Here is a 21700-nt window from a genome sequence, read left to right on the forward strand (position 1 = left end):
AGCTTTGGATCTTCTGTCCCCATCTCTCTCTCCTCCTCCCCTGCTTGAGCTTTTTCAAAATAAACAAACTTTTAAAAAAACTGATGAAAAAAAAAGTCGAAGCTTAAACTTCTTTGTTAAATTGTGAGTTGAAAGAATAATATCAAAGTAATGTCACTGATGTAGATCTAAATATCTATTCTTACGTTTCTTAGGATACAGTCTAAGAAAACTAAATTAGAGGAGTTATCAAAACCAGTGATAGGCTCCCTTCACAATCTAAACTCAAAGCAAAATAATGGATCCACGGCCCAGTAAAACATTTAAAAAAAAAAAAAAGTGATACAAAACATTTCCCCATAGTTAAAAAGTGTCCATTTTGAACCCAGAACCATTCAGCAAACAACTCTGCTTTTTCCAAATCTAACCAGTCCTTCACACACTGGCCTTAAAATTGCCCATTGAGAGACTCATACGCTTTTTTTATGCTTTCTTCTCCTTTGCTACACTAAGCTAAATAAACGTGGTTTTGTGGTAACTATAGGCATGTCTCTAATCTTCTGTTAGTGTGTTTCAAAGGATTTTCTTAAAAACACATAGTTCTAACTACCCAGAAAAGATTACTATTAGTGATTAAGTAGTTTTTCTATTTCAGGCATGGTTTTCTTGGCTGTTGACATGGTTCTGATCATATTACATATCTTGCATTTTTGAAAAACAGGATTTTATAAATTTTAGCTAAATATTTTCAATGGAGATAAAAACAATATAGAATTATATTGGTAGAATACATGCCAGAGTTTAACCATTTCCTAATCACTAGACATTTAAATGTTTTTCAATTTTCCTATTACAAACAAATCTGTCATAAATATTTTGCATAAATATTTTCTTACAGATTAAAGTATGTCCTCAGGATAAAGCCTTGGAGTGACCACTGAATTGAAGAGTATGAGCTCTACCCACAGCAGAAACCTTGTTTTTCAAGACTTTTTCCCATTAACTCCTACCTGTAACCAGTCTCTCTCATTGTCAGTTTTCTTTGAGAATTCTCAAACTTAAGCATAAAAGCAAATGAAGTCATAAAGCACTTGCTGGAAAAGCAGGAAATAACAAATACCAAGAATACTTACTATAGATATAAACAGGTTTCGACATAGGCAAAAATAGGCATCTGAAAATTTAAAAGAATTTTCCGACTTAAAAAGTTCTTTTCAAAATTGTTGGTGTGGGAAAAAAAAAAGGCCAGACATTTTTTAAGACATTAGAGTGAGAAAAACCACACAAGTAAACGTGAGTGAACTATTGTAGAGTGCTTTTTGAGTGTGAACATTGAAAAAAAGAAAAGGTAAGCTAGCTTAGTAAGGTAGTATTTGAGAATATCTTTGAACAGCACATGTTTTCTATGGTCTAGAGCTAATGATGGTTAGCTAGGCCTCGGCTCCCTGGCGCTCTCCTGCTTTGCCAGTTTTCTTCAGGCCAATCTGGAGACGAGCTCTGGTCCTCAATTTTCCTATTCGAGTATATTAATACATGATGTGGCTGAGAGAATGAAGCTAGAGAACAGGTGAGTAATATTAATATACTCGGGTTTCTGTATCTCAAAATTCAAATAAATCTCCAGTTTGGGCCCGGCGCAAAAAAAAAAAAAAAAAAAAGTGATTATGAGAATGTAGACCCCATTATACGCCATTAGGCCCAAACTGAAATCGGTGAGCTTCAACTTCACACCCACACAATATCCAATTGCAAACACTCCACAAAACCGTTCCTGCCTTTCACTATAAAACAGAACCCAGCCCGCCCACTGCTCCGCAAAGCTGCCGCTGACGTCAGCGTGGCAAAATGTGTGCGCCAGGCGTTGGAGTCCTTTTCCGCTCTTTTCTACCAACGCCGGGATCCTCTCGGGCGGGAATAGAACTACAACTCCCAGCTTCCTGCGCGGCGCGGAGAAGGCCGGCCGGGACTGTGCGGAACAGGCTCCGGGGGATAGCGGGCCAGAGCCAGCCGCTCCTCCTTTTGAAGCGGTTTCGCACCTCTTTCCGCCCGCGGCGTCGGTGGCGTCGGCGGCGTCGGCGCTCACGCAAGGGCGGGTCACGGCGGCGCGAAGCGGTGCTGGGCGGGAAGGGAAGTCGTGGCAGCGACGGCGGTCGGGGCAGCAGCGACGGCGGCGGTGGCGGCGGAGACCGCTGCAGCGGTGGTGCTGTCAGTTAGGCCGTCGGAGAAATGGGAGACCCGGGGTCGGAGGTGAGTGGTGGAGCCTTGGGCCGCGGCGTCCTCAGCCCAGCCGCGAAGGGCTTTGTGTTTTGTTGAGTGTGCGGCCTGCTGTGCGGCCGCGGGCCGCTATCCTCGGCGTCTCGGGCCGAGCCCGGCGTTCGGGCCTGGTGCGGGGCCGAACGACCACCCGGCAGTAACAATGGCCGCCCGGCTGCCCCCGACCCCCTGCGCCGGCCCCGGTGCTCCCCGTTGCCGCCGCTCCGCTCGCGAGAGCGACATTTTGAGAGCGGATCGCTCTCGGGCGGTGAGCGTGCATCCCTCCTCCGGGAGCGGATCGGGGAGTCCGCAGGGGCTGGGGAGTCGTTTGGGGCGTCCGGCCCCTATGGCTCCACGTCTGCGGAGACCGACCGCGACTGCATCGAGTTGTGTTCTTAGTGGGATTTGCATGCAGTTGTGCTCAGCTAGGTTGCCTCAAGAGCTCGTTGTTTTCAAAAGCTCTTTCTTTTTCGTTCCTTTTGGGGAAAATCTCTTCCACCAAGTATGTGGCTGTATAGATAAGCGTGTTCTGGCTTATTTTTATAGATAATAGAATCTGTCCCTCCAGCTGGGCCCGAGGCATCTGAGTCAACAGCGGATGAAAATGAAGATGACATTCAGTTTGTTAGTGTAAGTAGCAGCGACATTCGGGATTTTCCTAGAGACCGAGACTGTGCGTGGTAAGACCGCACCTGTCCACTCCTCATTGAGCAACTATGCGTGAACGTCTGCTAGGGACTAGACACTGGGGAGCGTGGCATAGGATTAGGAGGTTTACCCAGAGAGGCCTCTGAGCAGCTACAGTCGCCGTCACAAAGACTGCCGAAAGTCCATGTTGCACGCTCCATCACGCTTCGCATGCCCTTATTTGGCGCCATTTTATACTTAATCTCTGGGTGTTTCCAAGAGAGGTAAGGATGTCCCCTAACAGATGACAGTGCAGGTGAGAGAGAAAGGACGGCTAATGATGAGGAAGGAGGTAGAGAACAAGGAGGGGTGCAAGAACTCAAAACCTGAGCCTTAGGTGGCTTTCATGACATGAAGGCAACTAGCTCCAACCCTTGACTGACCTGTGAAGTCATCGTGTTACAGCATAGTGTGGGAGTTGACGTTCAAAAGGAGATCCCTGCATCAACAGGAGCGCACATTTTTTTCAGAGTTTATTCCCTTTGAGACAGTGAGACAGTGGTCTTTAAGCATTAATAAGTGTAAATGTGCAGATTCCTGGGCCTCACACTTCCACACCCACTGAATTAGTATTTGCGGGTAGGACCTAGGAATCTTCCTTTGGGAACAGATGAAAGGATGTATGAATTTCTGAACCACACTTTGTAAGTCCTTGGTTTAGGGAAAGGGGGGCGGGGAGGTTATGACATATTTGGGAATAATTTTTACCCAAAACTGTAGAGTTTCAAAGGCTCAGCTTAAAGTAGTACCATAGTTAGCTAGAGAAGACTTCTACTCTAAACTGTTTTTTTGAGTACTGTAGTTAGTTGAGGTTTGCTGTGAACAGTATATAATTTTTCTTAATAGAGTATCTGAAATGTATTAATGTTTGTTGGTTTGGGACACTTTGCAAAGCTGGTTATAAACTGATATTCTCTACATACCCCAACATTAGGGCCATTGTGATGATATCGTCCTTGTATTGTCTTTAATTGGTTTATTGAGTCTTTCACAAGATCATTTATTTGGCTGTCTTCACCATTGCCAGTGCATATGGTACTTTTTCCTTTTATTTTATTTGAAAGTGAGAGAGAGACAGTGCATATTTGCACACAATAGGGAGAGGGGGAGAGAGAGAGAGAATAAATCCTAAGCAGGCTCCACCCTGTCAGCACAGAGCCTGGTGTGCGGCTTGAGCTCACAAACTGTGGGATCCTCACCTGAGCCAAAATCAAGAGTCAGATGCTTAACCAACTGAGCCACCCAGGTGCCCTTTGTCCTTTTACTTTAATTCCAGTGTAGTTAACATAAAGTGTTACAATAGCTTCAGGTGTACTTTTTCTTTTTTTTCTTTTTTTTTTTTTTAATGTTTGTTTAGTTCTTTTGAGAGAGAGCACAGGAGCAGGGAAAGGGGCAGAGAGAGAATCCCAAGCAGGCTCTGTGCTGTCAGTGCAGAGCCCATTGCCGGGTTCAATCTCATGAACTGTGAGATCATGACCTGAACCGAAATCAAAAGTTGGATGCTTAACCAGCTGAGCCACCCAGAAGCCCTGACTGTGAACTGAAGTATGTTGGTAACAGGATTCTGTGGCTTATTCAGACAAATATTTCACGTTGTTCCTGAATATTGGTGTCTGGAGAATATTTATCTTGATACTTGTGCATGTGAAAGAGTGACATACTTTATAAACGATGGGCGTTGCATTGAGAATCACAGATGAATTTATAAAAATAAGATTTGAAAAAATTTTTTGTTACTTGTAGAATGAAAAATTGTAATATAGCATGTGTATGACTTAAGCTTAATAATGTATTAAGCTGAGTTTAAAATACCCTATTTTTTAAAATATTCTTTTAATTTTAGGGGCGCTTGGGTGGCTCAGTTGGTTAAGCATCTGACTTTGGCTCAGGTCATGATTTCACGGTTCTTGGGTTCACGCCCTGCATCAGGCTCTGTGCTGACAGCTCAGAGCCTGGAACCTTCTTTGGATTCTGCATCTCCCTCTCTCTCTGCCCCTCTCCTACTAGTGCTCGGTCTCTCTCTTTGATAAATAACACATTAAAACATTTTTTTAAATCTTTTAATTTTAAATGTAGAAAATCTGTTATATCTTTGCATCAAGATTAAAAAATATACAGTACAGAGGTGCCTGGGTGGCTTAGTCAGTGAAGCGTCCAACTGTGGCTCAAGTAATGATTTCATGGCTTGTGAGTTCAAGCCCCATGTCAGGTTCTGTGCTGACAGCATGGAACCTGGAGCCTGGTTCAGATTCTGTCTCCCTCCCTCTCTGCCCCTCCTCTGTTCACGCTCTCTCTCTCTCAAAACAAATGCTTAAAAAATTATAAAATATGGGGCGCCTAGGTGGCTCAGTCGGTTAAGCGTCAGACTTCGGCTCAGGTCATGATCTCCCGGTTCGTGGGTTCGAGCCCCACGTCGGGCTCTGTGCTGACAGCTAGCTCAGAGCCTGGAGCCTGTTTCAGATTCTGTATCTCCCTCCCTCTCTGACCCTCCCCTGCTCACGCTGTCTCTCTCTCTCAGAAATAAATAAAACATTTAAAAAAATTTAAAAAGGAACATAACTTCTTTAAAAAAAATTATAAAATATAATGTATGTGCACCTTGATACAACATCTTATATTTATTCCTTTTGATGAATATAGGTTCAAAGTTCTGATAGTTCCAAATGGAGATGCAAACTAATTATATATATTAAGCACAATTATAGTACTAGATCTATTAAAAACATTGCTTCCATATTTTTAGTGATAACATTTAAATGATCGCTAATGATACCTTAATTCTCTTTTAAAATAAATTGAGATAGAACCTTCTACTTGTATCTGTAAACTAATCTTATCCTTGACTCCTTTAGGTGATGCTTGTCCAATAAAGATAATAAATTGTTCTCTCCTTAGGATTTCTTCAGATAAAAAAAATTGCATCATGATGTTGTTTCTTAATTCATGTTCATTAATCTAATTTTCCCGTTTTTAATCCACATGGTGGTATAGCAGTCTTTCAGTGGTTTCCAAAATATGGAGCCTGAAACCAAACTGCATACTGAAGGAAAGGAATAATAAGGATGTAGAGATGCATTTTGTTGAATTGTACATACAGAGAACTGCACAGTTTATAAGTGTACTGTTTGATTTTTGCAAAGCCAGTACCTATGTGGTCTCAAACAGAACGTTACCGTAACAGAAACTTTTTATTTAAGGATTTTGCCCTCATTTTCTGTTAGTAGTACAGGTATATCTCCACCACTCGCAGCTATTGTAGAGAAGAAACATTTGAAACCTATGAAAACTTGATAAGCTAAGAGGGCCTAAAGCAAAGAAGCAATTACCATTAACTTATATGGAAAAATTTTCAGCATTTCCAGACCCCCAAAATAACCTCTTTTTGGCTCTTCTGATACCTTAAAACCCATCTTGCTAACGGATGCACAAAATAAATTGAGATAAGGTACAGATGTTTACAGACATAATTCAAAGCTATGGCAGTGAAATGCTGAGTTTAGTTCACAAGGAAGCAAGCAGCTTGGCAGTGCTATTCCCGCTGCTTGGGCTGCATGCCGCCTTTGTAATGGCTTTCTACAAAACAGATGCTCTATGGTATTTTTGTTTTTCATCTTTTTTCTGTACAAGTAAAATTCTTCCTCAGATTTACTTCAGTTAGTGAAACCTGGTACTAATGTAGGTCTTTCATAAGAGTAAAATGGTGTTAACCCAAGCTTTTGAAAAAGGAGAATATTTTTCTTATCCCTTTTCAGCCACCATCTTTCTGTCTCTCTTTGAAACTGCATGTATTTTATTTAATTTACTCCCAGGAAACAATTTTAGCCAAGAGCTGATGACATGATTTTTCATAGTGCTGCTTGAGATAGAAAGGCAACCTATTGTAATCTTGCTAATAGCACATGGGATTTAGGTTTTAGTCAAGGTTATTAGTATAATGTAGAACCATTGAACATACGGAAATAGTAAAGGAATTCAAGGTATAATTTCATAAGTAACTACTGAAGCACATAGGTCAAGTGATAATACTTTAACTGCTGCAGTAAATAAGAGTCATGGACAAAAATGTGAAGGTACCTTCGCTGGGTGTCTTGGGCCTATAATTAGCTCAGTAAATAAAAATAATGTTGGAGCTCATGATATGCAAAGTCATAAAGTAAGTACTGTAGAACTACAAAGATTAATTGGAAATAGATCCTACCTGTAAGTGTCCATATTTCAATGTAAAAGATAATATAAGTGATGAGAACTGTATAAATAGTTGTAATAGAAAGTAATTATTTTATTAAAAAGTACATGGAGCTATATAAAAAAATAAAGGCAGAATTTTTGGTTTAGGTAACATTTAGTATTTGTATTTAAAAGAGCATTTTGGAAAGAAGTAAGGAAAGGCATCAAAATGGAAAAGCAGGGAAGATTCTGTGTAGTTTTGGAAGATAATTTTTTTTAAGTAGAAGAGGAAAGGGTAGGCCAGGTAGTGTAGATCTTGAAATGTGGACTACATTTGAACTTAAAGTGACAGTTGGGAACCATTTGGAATTTTTTAACTGGGCAGGACTGCACAAGTAAACTATATCCCTGATCCTTTATCTGGAAATCTGTTGAAATACCACATGCATTATTATTAAAGTTTCAGATTGGAGTTTTGCATTGGTACTCAAATCCATATTCTGTTAGACTCAAGTAAACTACATTTCTTACAGACCGTATCTTAGTGTATTAACATTATTTTCCATTTCCAGTTGGCCCTTGAACAATGGATTTGAACTGCGTGGGTCTGCTTGTATGTAGTTGTTTTTTTTTTTTTTTTTACAGTACTGTAAATGTGTTTTCCTTATGATTTTCTTAATATTTTTGGCTTTATTGTAAGAATACAAGTATATACAACATACAAAATACATGTTAACCAACTGCTTATGTTATCAGTAAGGTTTCTAGTCAACAGTAGGCTGTTAGCAGTTACATATTGGGAACTCAAAAGCTATATGTAGATTTTGAACTCCATGTGGTGAAAGGGAAGGTTATAGCCCATAACCCTCGTGTTCTTTAAGGGTCAACTATAGTAGGTAATTGGTGTTTGGTTTTGTATGAGAATCATTTTTCCAGTAACAGGAATGAAAACTTTTTGTGTCATTAAAAAAACTTTTTTTCAATTTAGAATATTAATTCAGCTGTGTTACTAAACTGTTGTGCCTGTGCTCCTTGCTCTAATTGTGTGGCCTTAGGGAGTAGAATCCTTTGATTTTGTTACTGATACAAATGGGATGATGAGAATGATGGTTTACTAGTTAGTGACTGGAGCATATCCGAGTAAAATGCCTTTAATTGGAGGACAACATGCATTAAACTTGTTAAGAATATAGGCAGTCACTGTAAACATTTTAAGAAATGTTTCTTGGCATATATAATAAGCATTCTTTTGAGGAATTAATAACTTATTTTTTGCTTAGTGGTTGAGTTATTCAGATTTGGGGACAATAGGAAGAAGTCCTTTTTCTGTTTTTGAAAGAAGACAAAGTCTCTTGAAAACTTAGGTAATAAGGGATTGATTTAAAAATAGCAGGTAGGGTCACAACCTTGCTGGCTCAGTCAGAACATGTGACTCTTGATCTCAGGGTTGTGAGTTTGAGCCCTTCTTTTGATGTAGATATTACTTAAAAAGAAAATTCTTTAAAAAAAGAAAAGTAGTATCTATACTTTGAACTTAATCTCAGAATTATAGTGACCACCCAGCTGGTTCTGTATTTCGAGGATCAGGTGTACCTCACATAGTTTTCTCATTTGTTAAATGGAATAATACTAATAGTTCACTATTTCACCTTATAAAGTAATTGGGGATTAAATGGAATCATTTACATGAAAAATTGAACACAGTTCCTGTATAGGGCTCAAAGACAAATGTTATTGATCAGTAGTAAAATAAAAGAAATACGAAAATGTTTTGATTCTTTAAGTTCATTACAATGGAATATTTTTCCTTATCCAGTGTGACAGCTAAAGTTTAGAATATTTGCATATAAGTAATAATTTCCTTGGGGATACTTCTCTTATTTTTTAATTCAGCCTCTGCTTTTTTGGTGGTTTCAAATATATGTCATTGTCATCTATTCTTTCACTTACAACTCATTACAATTAAATGGAGTGAATGAATAAATATTCTAATTGACTCTTGGTTTTTCTCATTTTTGGATTTCCTACCCTGATTGTTTTTTGTCTTGTAATAGCGTAAATCATAGGAAGTTGTCATTTTTCGCTAATTCAGGAATAATTGATTGCATATCAGTCTAATGGTTCACCTTAGTAGTGAATGTCTAATTGTCTTCTTTCATCATTTCCTGCTCCTGCTGTTTTCTACTATTTCTGTAGCTATTTTTAAATCCTACTGTGACCATTTTCTTTCTTCTAAGTTTTGGGGGTTTTAGTGGGGTGAGGGGGTGTTTCCTGCTCTACTTTTTGCTTTGTACTCTGTTCCCTTCTTTCATCTCTCTTTTTTCTCTGTTCATGGAAGCTTTTTCTGCCCCTCCCTCTGTGTATTTGTGGTAACCTGGAGACTTTGTTGGTGGGTTGTTTCTATGGACATGTAATAACAATTTCTAATGCATATTTCTTGCAGCCCAAGGTTAAGGTGTTAGAACAGGAGAAGCTAGCATGTTTTTATTTATTCTACTTCCTTCTTGGATTGAATGTGTAACATTGACAATAACAGTAGTAGATTGTAGTCCTAAGGTAGTTGATTCATCTCTGTTGACCGTAATTGGAGAATATCCTCTTTTCTAAACTTCCCATTTTTGGGGGTGCCTGCATGGCTCAGTCTCCAGTTAAGCATCCGACTTTAGCTCAGGTCATGATCTCACGGTTCGGGAGTTTGAGCCTCACGTTGGGCTCTGTGCTGACAGCTTAGAGCCTGGAGCCTGCTTTGGATTCTGTATCCCTCTCTGACTGCCCCTTCCCTGCTCATTCATTTTCTCTCTCTTGCTCTCTCGCTCTTTCTCAAAAATAAACAGTTTAAAAAAAAATAAACATTTTTTTAAACTTCAATTTTTACAGCTCAGGCAAAAATCGTAATTACTTATTACATGATCCCTGTCCAGAAGTTCTGCTCTCTGGTTTTATTGTAATGCTTAGATAAAACCTATCTGCAAGGATAGCAGTTTACTGCTTTGGGAGAAGTTGTAGCCTAAGGGAGAAACAAGTTATGTTTGAGACTGAAGGTCTCTTCTAAGCAAGAGGATATTTAACTAGATCTCCGCTTCTGTCTCCTGACTCTAGTCTTTTCTCTGTTAGTTTATCCACTGAATATATCACTTTGGCTTGCCCACAGTCAGCTTTCTACATCCTAAGAAATCTTTCCCTCAGCTGTATTCTCTTCCTGTGTTCCTTTCTCTTATTCTCAACATACTAGAATTTAAAAAATAATATTCTTTACTCATGGCCTTTACTGCCTCTTTTTCTTTTTTAAGATTTTGTTTTTAAGTAATTTCTACAGCCATTGTGGGGCTCCAACTCACAGCCCCAAGATCAAGAGTCACATGCTATGTTGACTGAGCAAGCCAGGCATTTCTGTTGCCTCCTGTTCTAAATATTTTAGAGCCTGGTGTTTATATGCTTGCTACTTTCTTGAAAATTGTTCTCAGGCATTTAAAAATCTTGTTAAATTCAGTGGCAGTTTTTTTGGTTGTCAAGTGTTTTTGACTACAGTTAGCAGTGACAACTTTTTGTTGAGGTTTCTCTAGTGTTTCTGAATTTATGCATTCCTGATTCTTCAATCTTCGATTATCTTCTTAGTTTTTCTTTCTGAGTCCTAAAATTCCAGCATTTCCTCAGGAGCCTCCTTATATCTCTTTCCTCATTGTTTTATTTGTTAGCAATATCATAGTTCAATTCTGTCTTCTAGAGGAGCCCCTCTCAAATCTGTATTTGTAGCTGTGTTTGTACATCCCGATTTCAGCCCTGCATTTCCGGTTCTCTGCCAGTTAACTTTGTGTGCCACTGATACATCAACCCACTATGTCCAAAAGAGTGCCAGTTTCCTGCTTCTGAATTCCAGATTTATACTAAAGGCAGTCGTATCCACCTGGTTGTTCAAGCTTGAAACCTTAGGGACTTCTTTGATTCCTTTTTATTGCTGGAATTTTTTTTTATAGCCAGTCTGGTTTTTTTTTTTTAATACCCGTGTATTCTCTTGTGGGTATACCACAACACTCTTTGCTGGTTTTTTTTCTTTTCTTTTCTTTTGCATTAGTTGATTGATTATCCTGCATTTCTCATTCTCCATACTTGTCTATGTGATTAATCTTAAAGGACAGCTCTCATGTTTTCCTTATCTTAGTATTTATTGATTCCCTCTTGCCTATGGAATAAAATCTAGGCTTTTAGGCCTAGTATTCATGGCCTGATATATGATGCGGTCAGTTTGGTTGGAAGGAGGATGAAGAATCAGGTTTGAAGTTTGACTGTAGGAGCAGGAGATAAAGCCAAGCTGTTAGTCAAAGAACCCCGTGTTTTTGAGCTTGGTTATCTAACATAATTAATACTCAAACCATCTCAAAAGCATTGAGTCATAATATCTATGTCCTTGTAGTACTATTCCTTTATTATAAATAACCCTTTCCCCAAAGAATAACACTGTCTTAATATTCTACCAAGGTTTAAACTCTTCCTTTTAGATCTTGTCATCATTTTTCTTAATGTTTATTTTTTACTTTTGAGAGAGAAAGAGATCACGAGCAGTAGAGGGGCAAAGGGGGGCACAGAGGATCTGAACCAGGCTCTGAGCTGCTCTGTAGCATCCCGATTTGGGGCCTGAACTCATGAACCATGAGACCATGACCTGAGGCGAAGTTGGATGCTTAACCAACTGAGCCACCTGGCGCCCCACCATCATTTTTTATTCATGTACTCTGAATATTTTTCTCTGTGTTCTGATTATTTTCTGCTACCCATAGGCTTCCTTTTTAAAGGAATTCTTGCCAGTCCTCCAACAAAAATAGTGATTGTTTTCAATGACTAATTTAGTTTGAATAACTATATAACTTACTAATTTGCTCAATTCTTTCATAGGAAGGACCATTAAGACCTGTTCTTGAATACATTGATCTGATCAGCAGTGATGATGAAGAGCCTAGCACCTCCCATTGTGATGTAAGTACATTATATTTGATTTGCATTTCTTTCACTTTAGTCATTTAAGAGGCCTTGTCTTAAGACATTTATCAAGTCAGTGATGGCTTTGTTTAGGAACTGTAGTACTTCAGAGAATGGCCCATTTCTGTAGAATGAGCCATAGAAGGTATCCAATGAGTCCTTTGCCCAGAACATCTCCTATTTCTAGTTTTGTTTTTTACTTTCAGTGAGGATGTGAAAGGATAACATGATACAGGAAAGTTCTAAGCCTTGAAGATGGTAACTGATAAAAGGGAAATGGAATAATAAAAACTGCAAGTTTTTGGCTCCTTGTGCCCTTCTCCTTTCCTATCTCTCCTCAGGTGCCATGTATAACTGGATCCTTTTCTTCCAGAACCATGTGGCCACAGAAAGTTTGTTTTATCTTGGAAGAAAGGATATGAGAAGATCCTTTAGGAAATGGAATGTGGGGAAGGGTTATAGGTGGTATAGTACTTCAGTCGTCATTCCTTTTAACCTTGTCTATCCCTCACATATTTAGAGTTTTTTTTCTCTTACCTGTGATTTATTGGTTGTGGGTTTGACCCTTAAACTAATACTTCCCTTACTCTGAGAACCAAACTAGCTGAGCCCTTTGTAGCAGTCTTGTCTTTCATTTGTCTTAGCCCAGATTCTATTAATGGGCTATTTTCTTGATGGATTGATGGGTCAGAGACTCCTTGCTCTTATTCAAGGTGGCCAGAATACTTGCTTTATGATACAGGAGATTGAGACTTGGACTTGGAATCAGTATGCCTAGGTTTTAGTCTTTACTCCTTAGTAATTCTGTGGCTTTGGATCAATTAAGCGGCTTTTAATATTAATTTCTTTATCAAATAAGAATAATACCTACCTCACAGGGTTGTTGTGAGGACAAAATGAGGTAACAAATACACATTGTGTAAGCTCCTTGGAAACTACAAACCATAAAGTAGGACCATGCAACTGGGAAGTTTTGTTATTCATGGACAGTGAACAAGAGAGCATTTTTAAAAGGGCTCAAAAGTGACTCTACAGTGGGGACTTTGAGAAATATTTTTTTGTTTTAAGTGGAACTTTTCCCAAGTTCTCTGTACTATTATAAGCTTCTACTTGTTGACTTCTATACATTGAATGGGATTTTTTAACAAAAGATTGTTCACCAGTAGTCTCACCACCTCTTCTTGTCCTAGTAGGAGACCGAGCAGTAGGCTAAGATGGCACCAATTGAACTGGGCTTGTTTTTACTCTCTTTTTTTAATAGAGTACCAGATTATTGCCAGTAGTTGGTATTGGGTTTTGGGTTAGTGAAGCTTGTGGATTTGACTTCTATGACCCCCTTGCTGACCTGTATAGTGGATTGCATCTTTCATTGTTATTATGATAATTGAAAAAAAAAATGAGTTCTACTTACTGGTCATGCATCTCTGCACTTGAAAGTTAACATATTAAAAGCATTTTTTTTTCTTCCTTGGTTTTCTTGTTCATGTGGATAACCCAGAGAATGCCTGAGTCTAAGGTGCCATCCTCTGAGAATCATCGCCCAGAAATGTGCTCTAGCTGCAGTGTTCCTCTTTCCATTGGAGACAGCAGCTCCTCCTCTGGGAGTTGCACCAGCAGTCCACAAAGGATAGTTTCTCAACCTTCTTCTGTTGAGAACCCATTGGAGAACCAGAAAAATGATCAAAATAATTCAGATATTAAGATTTCTGAGACAGAGACACTTAAACCATCACAAAATTATCAGACTCTGCCTTCATCTCCAGTTCTGGTCCCCCAAGAATCTTTGGCCTCTTCAGAGGTCAAGGAGGATTTACCTGTAGAGTCTTCTTCAGCTTCACAGCATGGACAGGATGCCATCCTTTATCTTCAGACACAGGTGGCTGAGATGTCCCGAGTGATACGTGATCTGCAGTCTCGGAGCTGTTTTAGATTTCATCATTCTAGGCCAAGTGAGAACTCTTCAGTTCCATGGGACATCTCCACCTCCAAGGATGAAAATTTATCTACAGTTGATGAAGAAGCTGACTGCAAGTCTCCCTCAGCTGATGACAAAGGGCAGCCAACTGACCCCAGTCAGTCTAGTTTCACAGGTCTTTTGAAAAGAATGGAACAAAGAGGTGTTATAAAGAGAGTAACGTTACAATCTGAAGCAGAATCGTGTGAAGGGAAACCGGATTATGTGACCTCAAAGAAGCGTTTGGTTCCTCCATTGCATCCTCTTCTGAGAATTGCCACCACGGAGGTTTTTAAAGACCCTGCTGATTGCCATCCTTCTTCCTTCATGGGGCACAGAGTATATCCTGTGGCCAAGGATACCTCTCCTTTCCAACCAAATCCACCAGCTGAGGGCCCTATCGTAGAAGCATTAGAGCACAGCAAAAGAGGAAGCACAACATCTCCTCTAGATTCTACCTCAAAAGAAATGGAGGTCATGGGTTGTAGATTCTACCATGCTGCTTCCATTGCAGCCCGAGCCGCTAGCTACATGGCCTATATGACTCAGTATCAGCGTAAACTCTGGGAAGACATGGAGGATCTGGTTCATGACCCAGAGTTTGATCGTGGAAAAGCAAGATGTATAATATCTGATGGTATGGATGCTGGCCTTTGGCAGCTTTGTACTACTAGGGACATAATGGATTCTGTAGTCAGAGTTATGGCAATGGCAATAGACTACAGAAGACAAGCATGGCTCCGACTTACATCTCTCACTAAGAAAACCCAGGAGAAGATCTCACACTTGCCCTTTGATGGTACTTCCCTCTTTGGACAAGATGTAAATGCTGTTGTTGCGGAAGAAAATAGTATAAAAGAAAATGATTATAGAGACCACAACAAATACTATAACCAACATCGGTACTTTTATAGTCATGATCAGAAAGTACATTATCACAGTAGAGGATATTCCAAAGGAGATTGGTACAAACCTCGAAACCACCCCTATAGATACAGAAAAAAAGGAGAATCTCCAGAACGCCATGGGTACAAGAATTAATAACTTGTTTGCATTCAACAGTGTAGTCATCCAAGATCCTAACTATTTTACTTATTCTTCCCCACTCAAACAGGATCTACAGGTAGGAAGTCACCTCAGAAACTACATGCATGTCTGGAATTATCACAGCTAACATTTAATTCTAGACTTTTGAAATTAGAGACTCATCTTTTATTGGCCAAGTGGCAGTAGAGACTTTCATCTAAGTAGGGTTGGACAAATGTTTACCCATTATTTCTGGCCCAAAATAAGTTCAGAGGAGGGTACTCAGGAATCTGAATCCTCTCGTGCTTAAAAAAGTATAAATGATCAGTTCCTCAGGAAAATCTCACTGGTAAACTGAGGACTAGCAGATTTGGAGTCTGGAAATAACCTGCTACTAGATCTCTGTTTACTAATGCCAGAGGCAAATCTTTCATTATTTATGTCATCAGTGCTTCCTTGTTCAGGCTTCAGCTTGTCAGATCTTCACAAAATGACAAATCTGTTGTACTCTGTTTATGTCAGGACGATCTGACTCCTCAAGAGTCCGTACTATTCTTCAAGCTCTCTGAGACTTCAGAATCAACCATGCAACTCTATGTCAAGAAGTGGAATACAAATCAAATTTTGCCAAATCCAGTTTGCTTCCAGTGGGATGGCTAGATGTTACAGGTCTACTGTGAACACCAGCTGGAAAACAACTTTCCTACTTGTAACATCTCTAGAAATTTTCACACTAACAATCTTTATGGAGACTGATGGCTACAGTGTCTTTACCATTCAAAGCTACATGTGAAAGAATTCTCTGTTATCATCATGGCCTGAGTCTTTGACCTGTCAAGCTCTCAGATGTAAACAAGCTGTGAGACCCATCATGGTGTTCTCTCAGGATATTCTAGGCCTTTCACCAAGATGACCTTCTTAAACAAACCTACCTTCTAAACAGTCAACTTTTTTTGAGCTTGATAATTCACTCTAAACACAAAAAAGATTCGTGCATTAGTGCTCTGGAAATAAAGGATGTTCTACAATCCAGGCATGCAAATCTGAACTCTTATAGGAGAAATCCATACATGCCTGACAATCTGGTCCCCTTATTGTAATAAAAAGGGACGTCGTCAAACTAGATGATATTGAGAATCCTTAAGTGTTAGAGTATAACTATGGATGTAGTAAAGAGAACATCTCACACAGTTCTGTTTCTGGATAACTATTTGAATGATAATATCCATTAATGATTTCTTAAAAGTCTGAAATCAAGACTTCAGTGACATATTCTTGGTTTATTGGTCCCTTATTCTAGTCAGACTCTTAATCATGAGAGACGACTTTTTGCTCCGAGTTGGTTCCATTAATAGTTCTTCACGATTCTGGAACTGGCAGCAGATACCTCAATTGTATATCCCACAGTATCTTTTTAATCTCAAGGCAGTGGCTGTACAGTATACCAGCCCTTAGATCCTCGTTTTTGCAGCATGACTTAAAAAATGGAAAAAGTGTCAAATTTGAGGGGTCAGAGTACATCACCTAGTATTATTTGCTTGGCAGCCAAAAAAAGTTTTTTTTATTAATGGACTTAACATTTTGTAACTTCTTAGTTTGTAAAACATCTGCATTTTTTTCATCTGCTTGATCAGAATATTTTGGGTCTACTGTTAGTGGAATATAACTGTTTTAGGGTTCACGTGGTTTCTATTTCTGGCCATAGTTCTTGCACAGTGGTGATTAACATTTTCCTGAGTGCCCTATTTTTTAATAGTTGAGGCTCATTCCCCCTCCATTGTAACTATATTCAGTACTTTTTACTACTTTTCTTCCTCTCCCTAATTGTTGAAGGTGCAACAGAGGTTGAAGACGCAAACATCCCTACTTAGAAGAAGTTATTTTATTTTGTCAAATAATTTCAGAGTACTTTATTGGTCCTATTTGTAGATTAAGCTTAAACAAAACAGTAGACTTGATAGCAGAGATGATCTTCTTGCAAATTTGGTCAAGTCACATCTAGAGTTAACATTTACCTACTGAAAAGACGCAAGGGCCTAAGAAATCATAAAGATTTTTATAGTTTGATATGTGTCACATCAGTTAAGCAGTCTCATGTGCCCTTGACGTGGCACTGTATAGCTTTTTTGAAATGACTAGTCACAGGTGAACTCCGTGGAGAGAGAGACCTTGGAACTGCTCTATATGGCTACACATAGTTCCCAGTTAGCTAAGGCTACTTTAAACTGCTCCCACTTGTCTATTTCTCCCTTTCCTTCCCTGAATCAGATCGTGGGTTACAAATTTGATGATTTTTGAGGTACTCTTATTTTGAAAATCCAAACCAAAAACGATGATAGCTGAAGATGAGATTCTCTAAAACTACTTTGGCACTTCCACATAACGTGCACCTCCTTTTAAATTTTTGTCTTTAATTGTGGTTAGAAAAAAGACAACATAAAATTTACCATCTTAGCCATTTTTAAGTATACAGTTCACTAGCGTTATATTTGTGTTGTATAGCTCCTCAAATATTTTATAAAACAGCATTGCTGTTCTCTTTCTCTTGTGTTGTTTATGTTGCTCAGTAATAAAGTTAACATTGCGTTACCACTCTCCAGTTGATATGCTCAAGCATCTCCAGAGAATTTTCCTAAAAGTGAAAAGGTATTGAGGAATCCCCAAATTTTTGATTGAATCAGTAACTTCTGAAAGAGATTTGGATTTGGCAGTTGAGTGGGATTATCAGAATGTAGTAAAATGGGAACAGCTTTTAGCTATAGATTAGCCAGTCTCTTGACTGCAAAAGAATATCCTTAACTTGTTTGTTTAAAAATCTTTCTCTGGCATACTTGAATGATGATGGTGTTAAAAACTAAAAATTGGGACTTGTTCTAGGGAGACAACCCCGATAGTATAGGGAACTCCCAGTTAGATAATAAGTTTTCATATTGTGCCTGCCATGTGCAGAGCCTGCCACAAAAATTCTCCATTAGGTGAACCTGTTTAAATATCTGTAGGTTTTCAGGAAGCTTTGGGATAATTGCAGATTAAGTGATTTGGTATTCTCAAAAGGGATGCGTCTAATGATCCTTTTTCTTCAAAATGTTTTTTCTCAGCTAGACATAAAATATATGTGAAGACAATATGATTCCTTTCAGTTACTGTGTACAGAGAAATGGTTTCCATTGTTATATGAAGTGCCTTTTTAAATTTCACCCTATTGTTTAAAACTTAACATTTTGATGTCCTGCATATGTTACTGGTGGTATTTATGTGAGTTCTGTACAGTTACTTTTTTAAATCTTGTAGTTTATTCATCATCTGTACAATTGCACTATCTAAATGTACTCTCCTTCTGAATGTTAATTTGTTTTCTTTATAGCACTGTTGATCCATTTCAGAAGGTTATAGAGTATGCCCCTTCCCCTTTATTTAAGAAACGTTAACAGTAGTTCTTTTTAGCTATTAGTGATTGGCTCAATTTCCTGGGCCTTAAGGCAGCTTTGTTTTCTTTCTGCAGCTTCTAGGTTTTCTGAATGAGTCATTTGTCTCATATCTAACCTTGTTCAAAGCCATGGTGACACAACTTATATTTGATAAGTGGAAGTGTTTACTTGGTAAGAAGAAACAAGGACATTGGGAAAAGCAGTAGATTTCCTGACACTTTATCCTTTGTTTTTAGATGGTGTGACAATTTCCTTATCAGTGTAATTGCGTTTAAACTTTATTTAACTGTATGGCAGCTTCTTTATAATTCCATTTATTTACTTAGCCTTCAAAATGACATTTTGAGGGGAGCATAAAGTCTTTCAGGATACTTGGATACTATTTAGTAATTACATTAGTACTATACTAATAATTTACTGAACAATACCTAAGTGACCTGATTGATAATGTTCTTAAGGGTCCAATATATCCAGGATAACCTCTCAGGTACTAAAAACAAGGAGGTTGGAATAGACACAATCCAGAATCCCTTCTAGCTATAAAATTGGATACTGAGTTAAATGACATGGATAAGTAGACTGAAATGCTACATTCACTATTCTTGAGGATGTAATTCAGTGGGATTCTGATGAAGGTTAGAAATCATGGACTATGTCTTTGTAGGAATAGTTTAAAGTTGCAATAATTGAAACTTTTTTTTTTTTTTTTTAACATGAGGCATATTTTGCCCCAGACTTGCACTGTTTAGGTTTCCTCGTGTTTTGACATTTTCCATTCTTAATGTTAGTGGCTAGTCCAATGATTGATTGTGATATCTGTGTACATCTTATGCATGCCATTCTGTTGGCCAGATCCATTCTATATAGTTTCATTTGTGGATACACAAACTAATCAGTCCTTCCACTTTTCACTTAAAATATACAGGTGGAAGTTATCATTTAACTGATAATGATCACTTTTGAATGCAAATCTTTTAGTTATTTTTCCAGAAATAACGAGTTTTGTAAGCCATTTAAAAATTATTTTATGAAATTTCCCTTCCTGGATGAATGATGAAAATATTGTTTTATTAAATCTTTTTTTTTCTTATTGATTAGTGGGATAATATTTTTGTACTACTTTTGTCTTTTTTGTTGCTTGACTTTATATTAATGAAAACTTTTTTATAATCGTGTTTGGTACCAATGAGTTATCTCATTACTGGAAGTTATGTTTCCTTCCAGTGGAATGTATCTGGAAGTGATCACAGTCCAACCATGTCCTTTTGATGTTATATCAGTTATTTCATTCTTTATTTGATCTCCTTTATGTAACACCTCTTTCTAGAAGGATGTCTGATCTTCCCTTAATCTCTTTGATGTAGATTATATTTTTTATTCTACCAGTAAATACTAGCCAGTATTTTGATGTGGCTTTGTATTTGTATACTTAAATACAATGCCTTCAGCATTATTGTAAGAGATTTTCTAGTTTTCTCTTTTAATGTCCTTTTTTAAAAAGGTAGCCAGTCCAGTCTCTGGAACTATTATTTTCTGGCTGTTGAATTTTCATCAGTTTTTAATGCCTTCTCATTCAATAGTAGTATTTTCTCATTTTGTATAGTTTTCACATAAATGTATTATTACATATGGTTTACAGTTAATTGCATCTTCTCAAAAATTTTACCCATTACCATGGAGTTCTAGGACAACTCTGACATATAGTATATTTTAAAGTTAACTAGTTTTTCTCTAGGTCTTAAGGGCTTTACCTGTTTTATTGAGATAAATGTCTATTTCAAATGGTCTCTTGGATTTTTTGATGCCTTGTTAAGAATTCAACAAGAATTCTCAGGTTGTCTGTACTTTCTTTTAGGACTTTGGAGACCTCTCAAGTTGTATTGAGTTTTCTAATAATTCTAAGTATATTCGTTGGTAGAAGTGAAAGTAAATGCTTTATATCTAGTGATATTTTAAATTTTCCTTTGATCTTAAATGTTTCAAGTGTTATTATGAGTTGTTAGTAGTCATTTTTATTAAGACCTACTTTAGTATGCTATTTTTTCCCATGAGTTATCAACGTATGTTTTCTGTTTTCTTTCATTGCCCATAAGAGTAGCTCTGTCACGTCATTCAGTTTTAAGGGCTACAATTAGACCTCTTGTTAACTCCCACTATTTTTTTTTTTTTAATCTGTGATGGCTGTTTCACACTACTTAGTGTGTATTTAACACTAATATGCTATAAGAACTATCATGTTTGTGATCCCTTTTATCTATACCACTTGTAATTCTTGGGGCAACAATGATGTAGATAATTGGGGGAAAACATTTTCCAAGTCACTAAATAGTCTCCAATTTTCAGGGTTTTTTTTTTTGGAACATATTTGATTAAACATCCTGCTGTTAGGTGTGCAGTCCATTCCTTTCTGCTTTGGTTCAAGTATAGTCAGTTTTATATTAGCCTCATTTAGATTCTCAGCAAGAGTTGCATGCATGTTGATCTTTGCCTGATGGCTTATAACAGCTCCTTTTTACTTTAGCAAAAATATATTTTGAGATCTTGAAAGCACCTTGATAGCCTTGAGTCTATTGTCTTCCTACCTGGGAAGCAGGTAGAGGAGAAAATTTTCATTTATAGAGCCTACATTTACTAGGCTGTGTGCTAGCAGTTACAAGGCATTCTTGAGAAATTTACCCTTATTTTGCAGATGAGGAAATGAAACATCATTAAGCACCTTGCTCAAGTGGTGGGACCCAGCTTTGAATATAGACTCTTCCTCCAAAGTCTTAATTCAGCATAATACTATGCTATCTCTGTGTATTTTTCAAGGCTTTGCTAAAGTCTTAGCTTTTCTGATGAGCTAATTTGACATATACTAGTCTTTTTCTTCCCTAAACTTTTTATTTATGGTTTTACTCTCATTCCTTAGTATTTGATGTCTTATATTAACTAATTCCTGGTCATTTCACCTGTCAGATGAGAAACCCTAACCTCTTAGTTTTCCCATTGAACTTTTACCGTGTGGGACTGATTGTTCTTGATACGTGGTGATTGGCTTTTTTCATGTATTCCATTCATTTTCAGCAGTGATTATTTTAGTCATAGTTCTTTTTGTTTGTTTTTTTCGTACCTTTTTTGTTCTATCTGTTTTGTTTCAGATACACACTTAAAATTTCTTTTTTTCTTTTTGCTGGCATCTTTAGGATATTGGCTAGGAAGGAAGGTGGAATGGGGCAAAGCACATGGTATT

The 21700-nt window shown here is 38.0% G+C and overlaps 1 protein-coding gene across 4 annotated transcripts in view; it reads left to right on the forward strand.

Moving 5' to 3' along the window:
- Nucleotides 1-2054: 2054 nt before the first annotated feature.
- Nucleotides 2055-21700, forward strand: part of ZNF451 (zinc finger protein 451) — an 87524-nt gene continuing 67878 nt past the window's right edge. For 3 of the 4 annotated variants that reach the window (XM_039244310.1, XM_039244313.1, XM_039244314.1), the window contains exons 1-3: nt 2096-2226; nt 2779-2862; nt 11977-12057. In XM_039244310.1, coding sequence (XP_039100241.1) covers nt 2206-2226; nt 2779-2862; nt 11977-12057 — 186 coding nt within the window. In that variant the 5' untranslated portion in view covers nt 2096-2205. Of the gene's footprint in view, nt 2227-2778; nt 2863-11976; nt 12058-13558; nt 17500-21700 lie in introns of those variants that run through there. The other variant, XM_039244315.1, reaches the window with a different exon arrangement.

The sequence above is a fragment of the Hyaena hyaena genome, unplaced genomic scaffold (genome assembly GCF_003009895.1).
Source record: "Hyaena hyaena isolate Hyena2069 unplaced genomic scaffold, ASM300989v1 scaffold_242, whole genome shotgun sequence".
In the NCBI taxonomy this organism is placed as follows: Eukaryota; Metazoa; Chordata; class Mammalia; order Carnivora; family Hyaenidae; genus Hyaena; species Hyaena hyaena.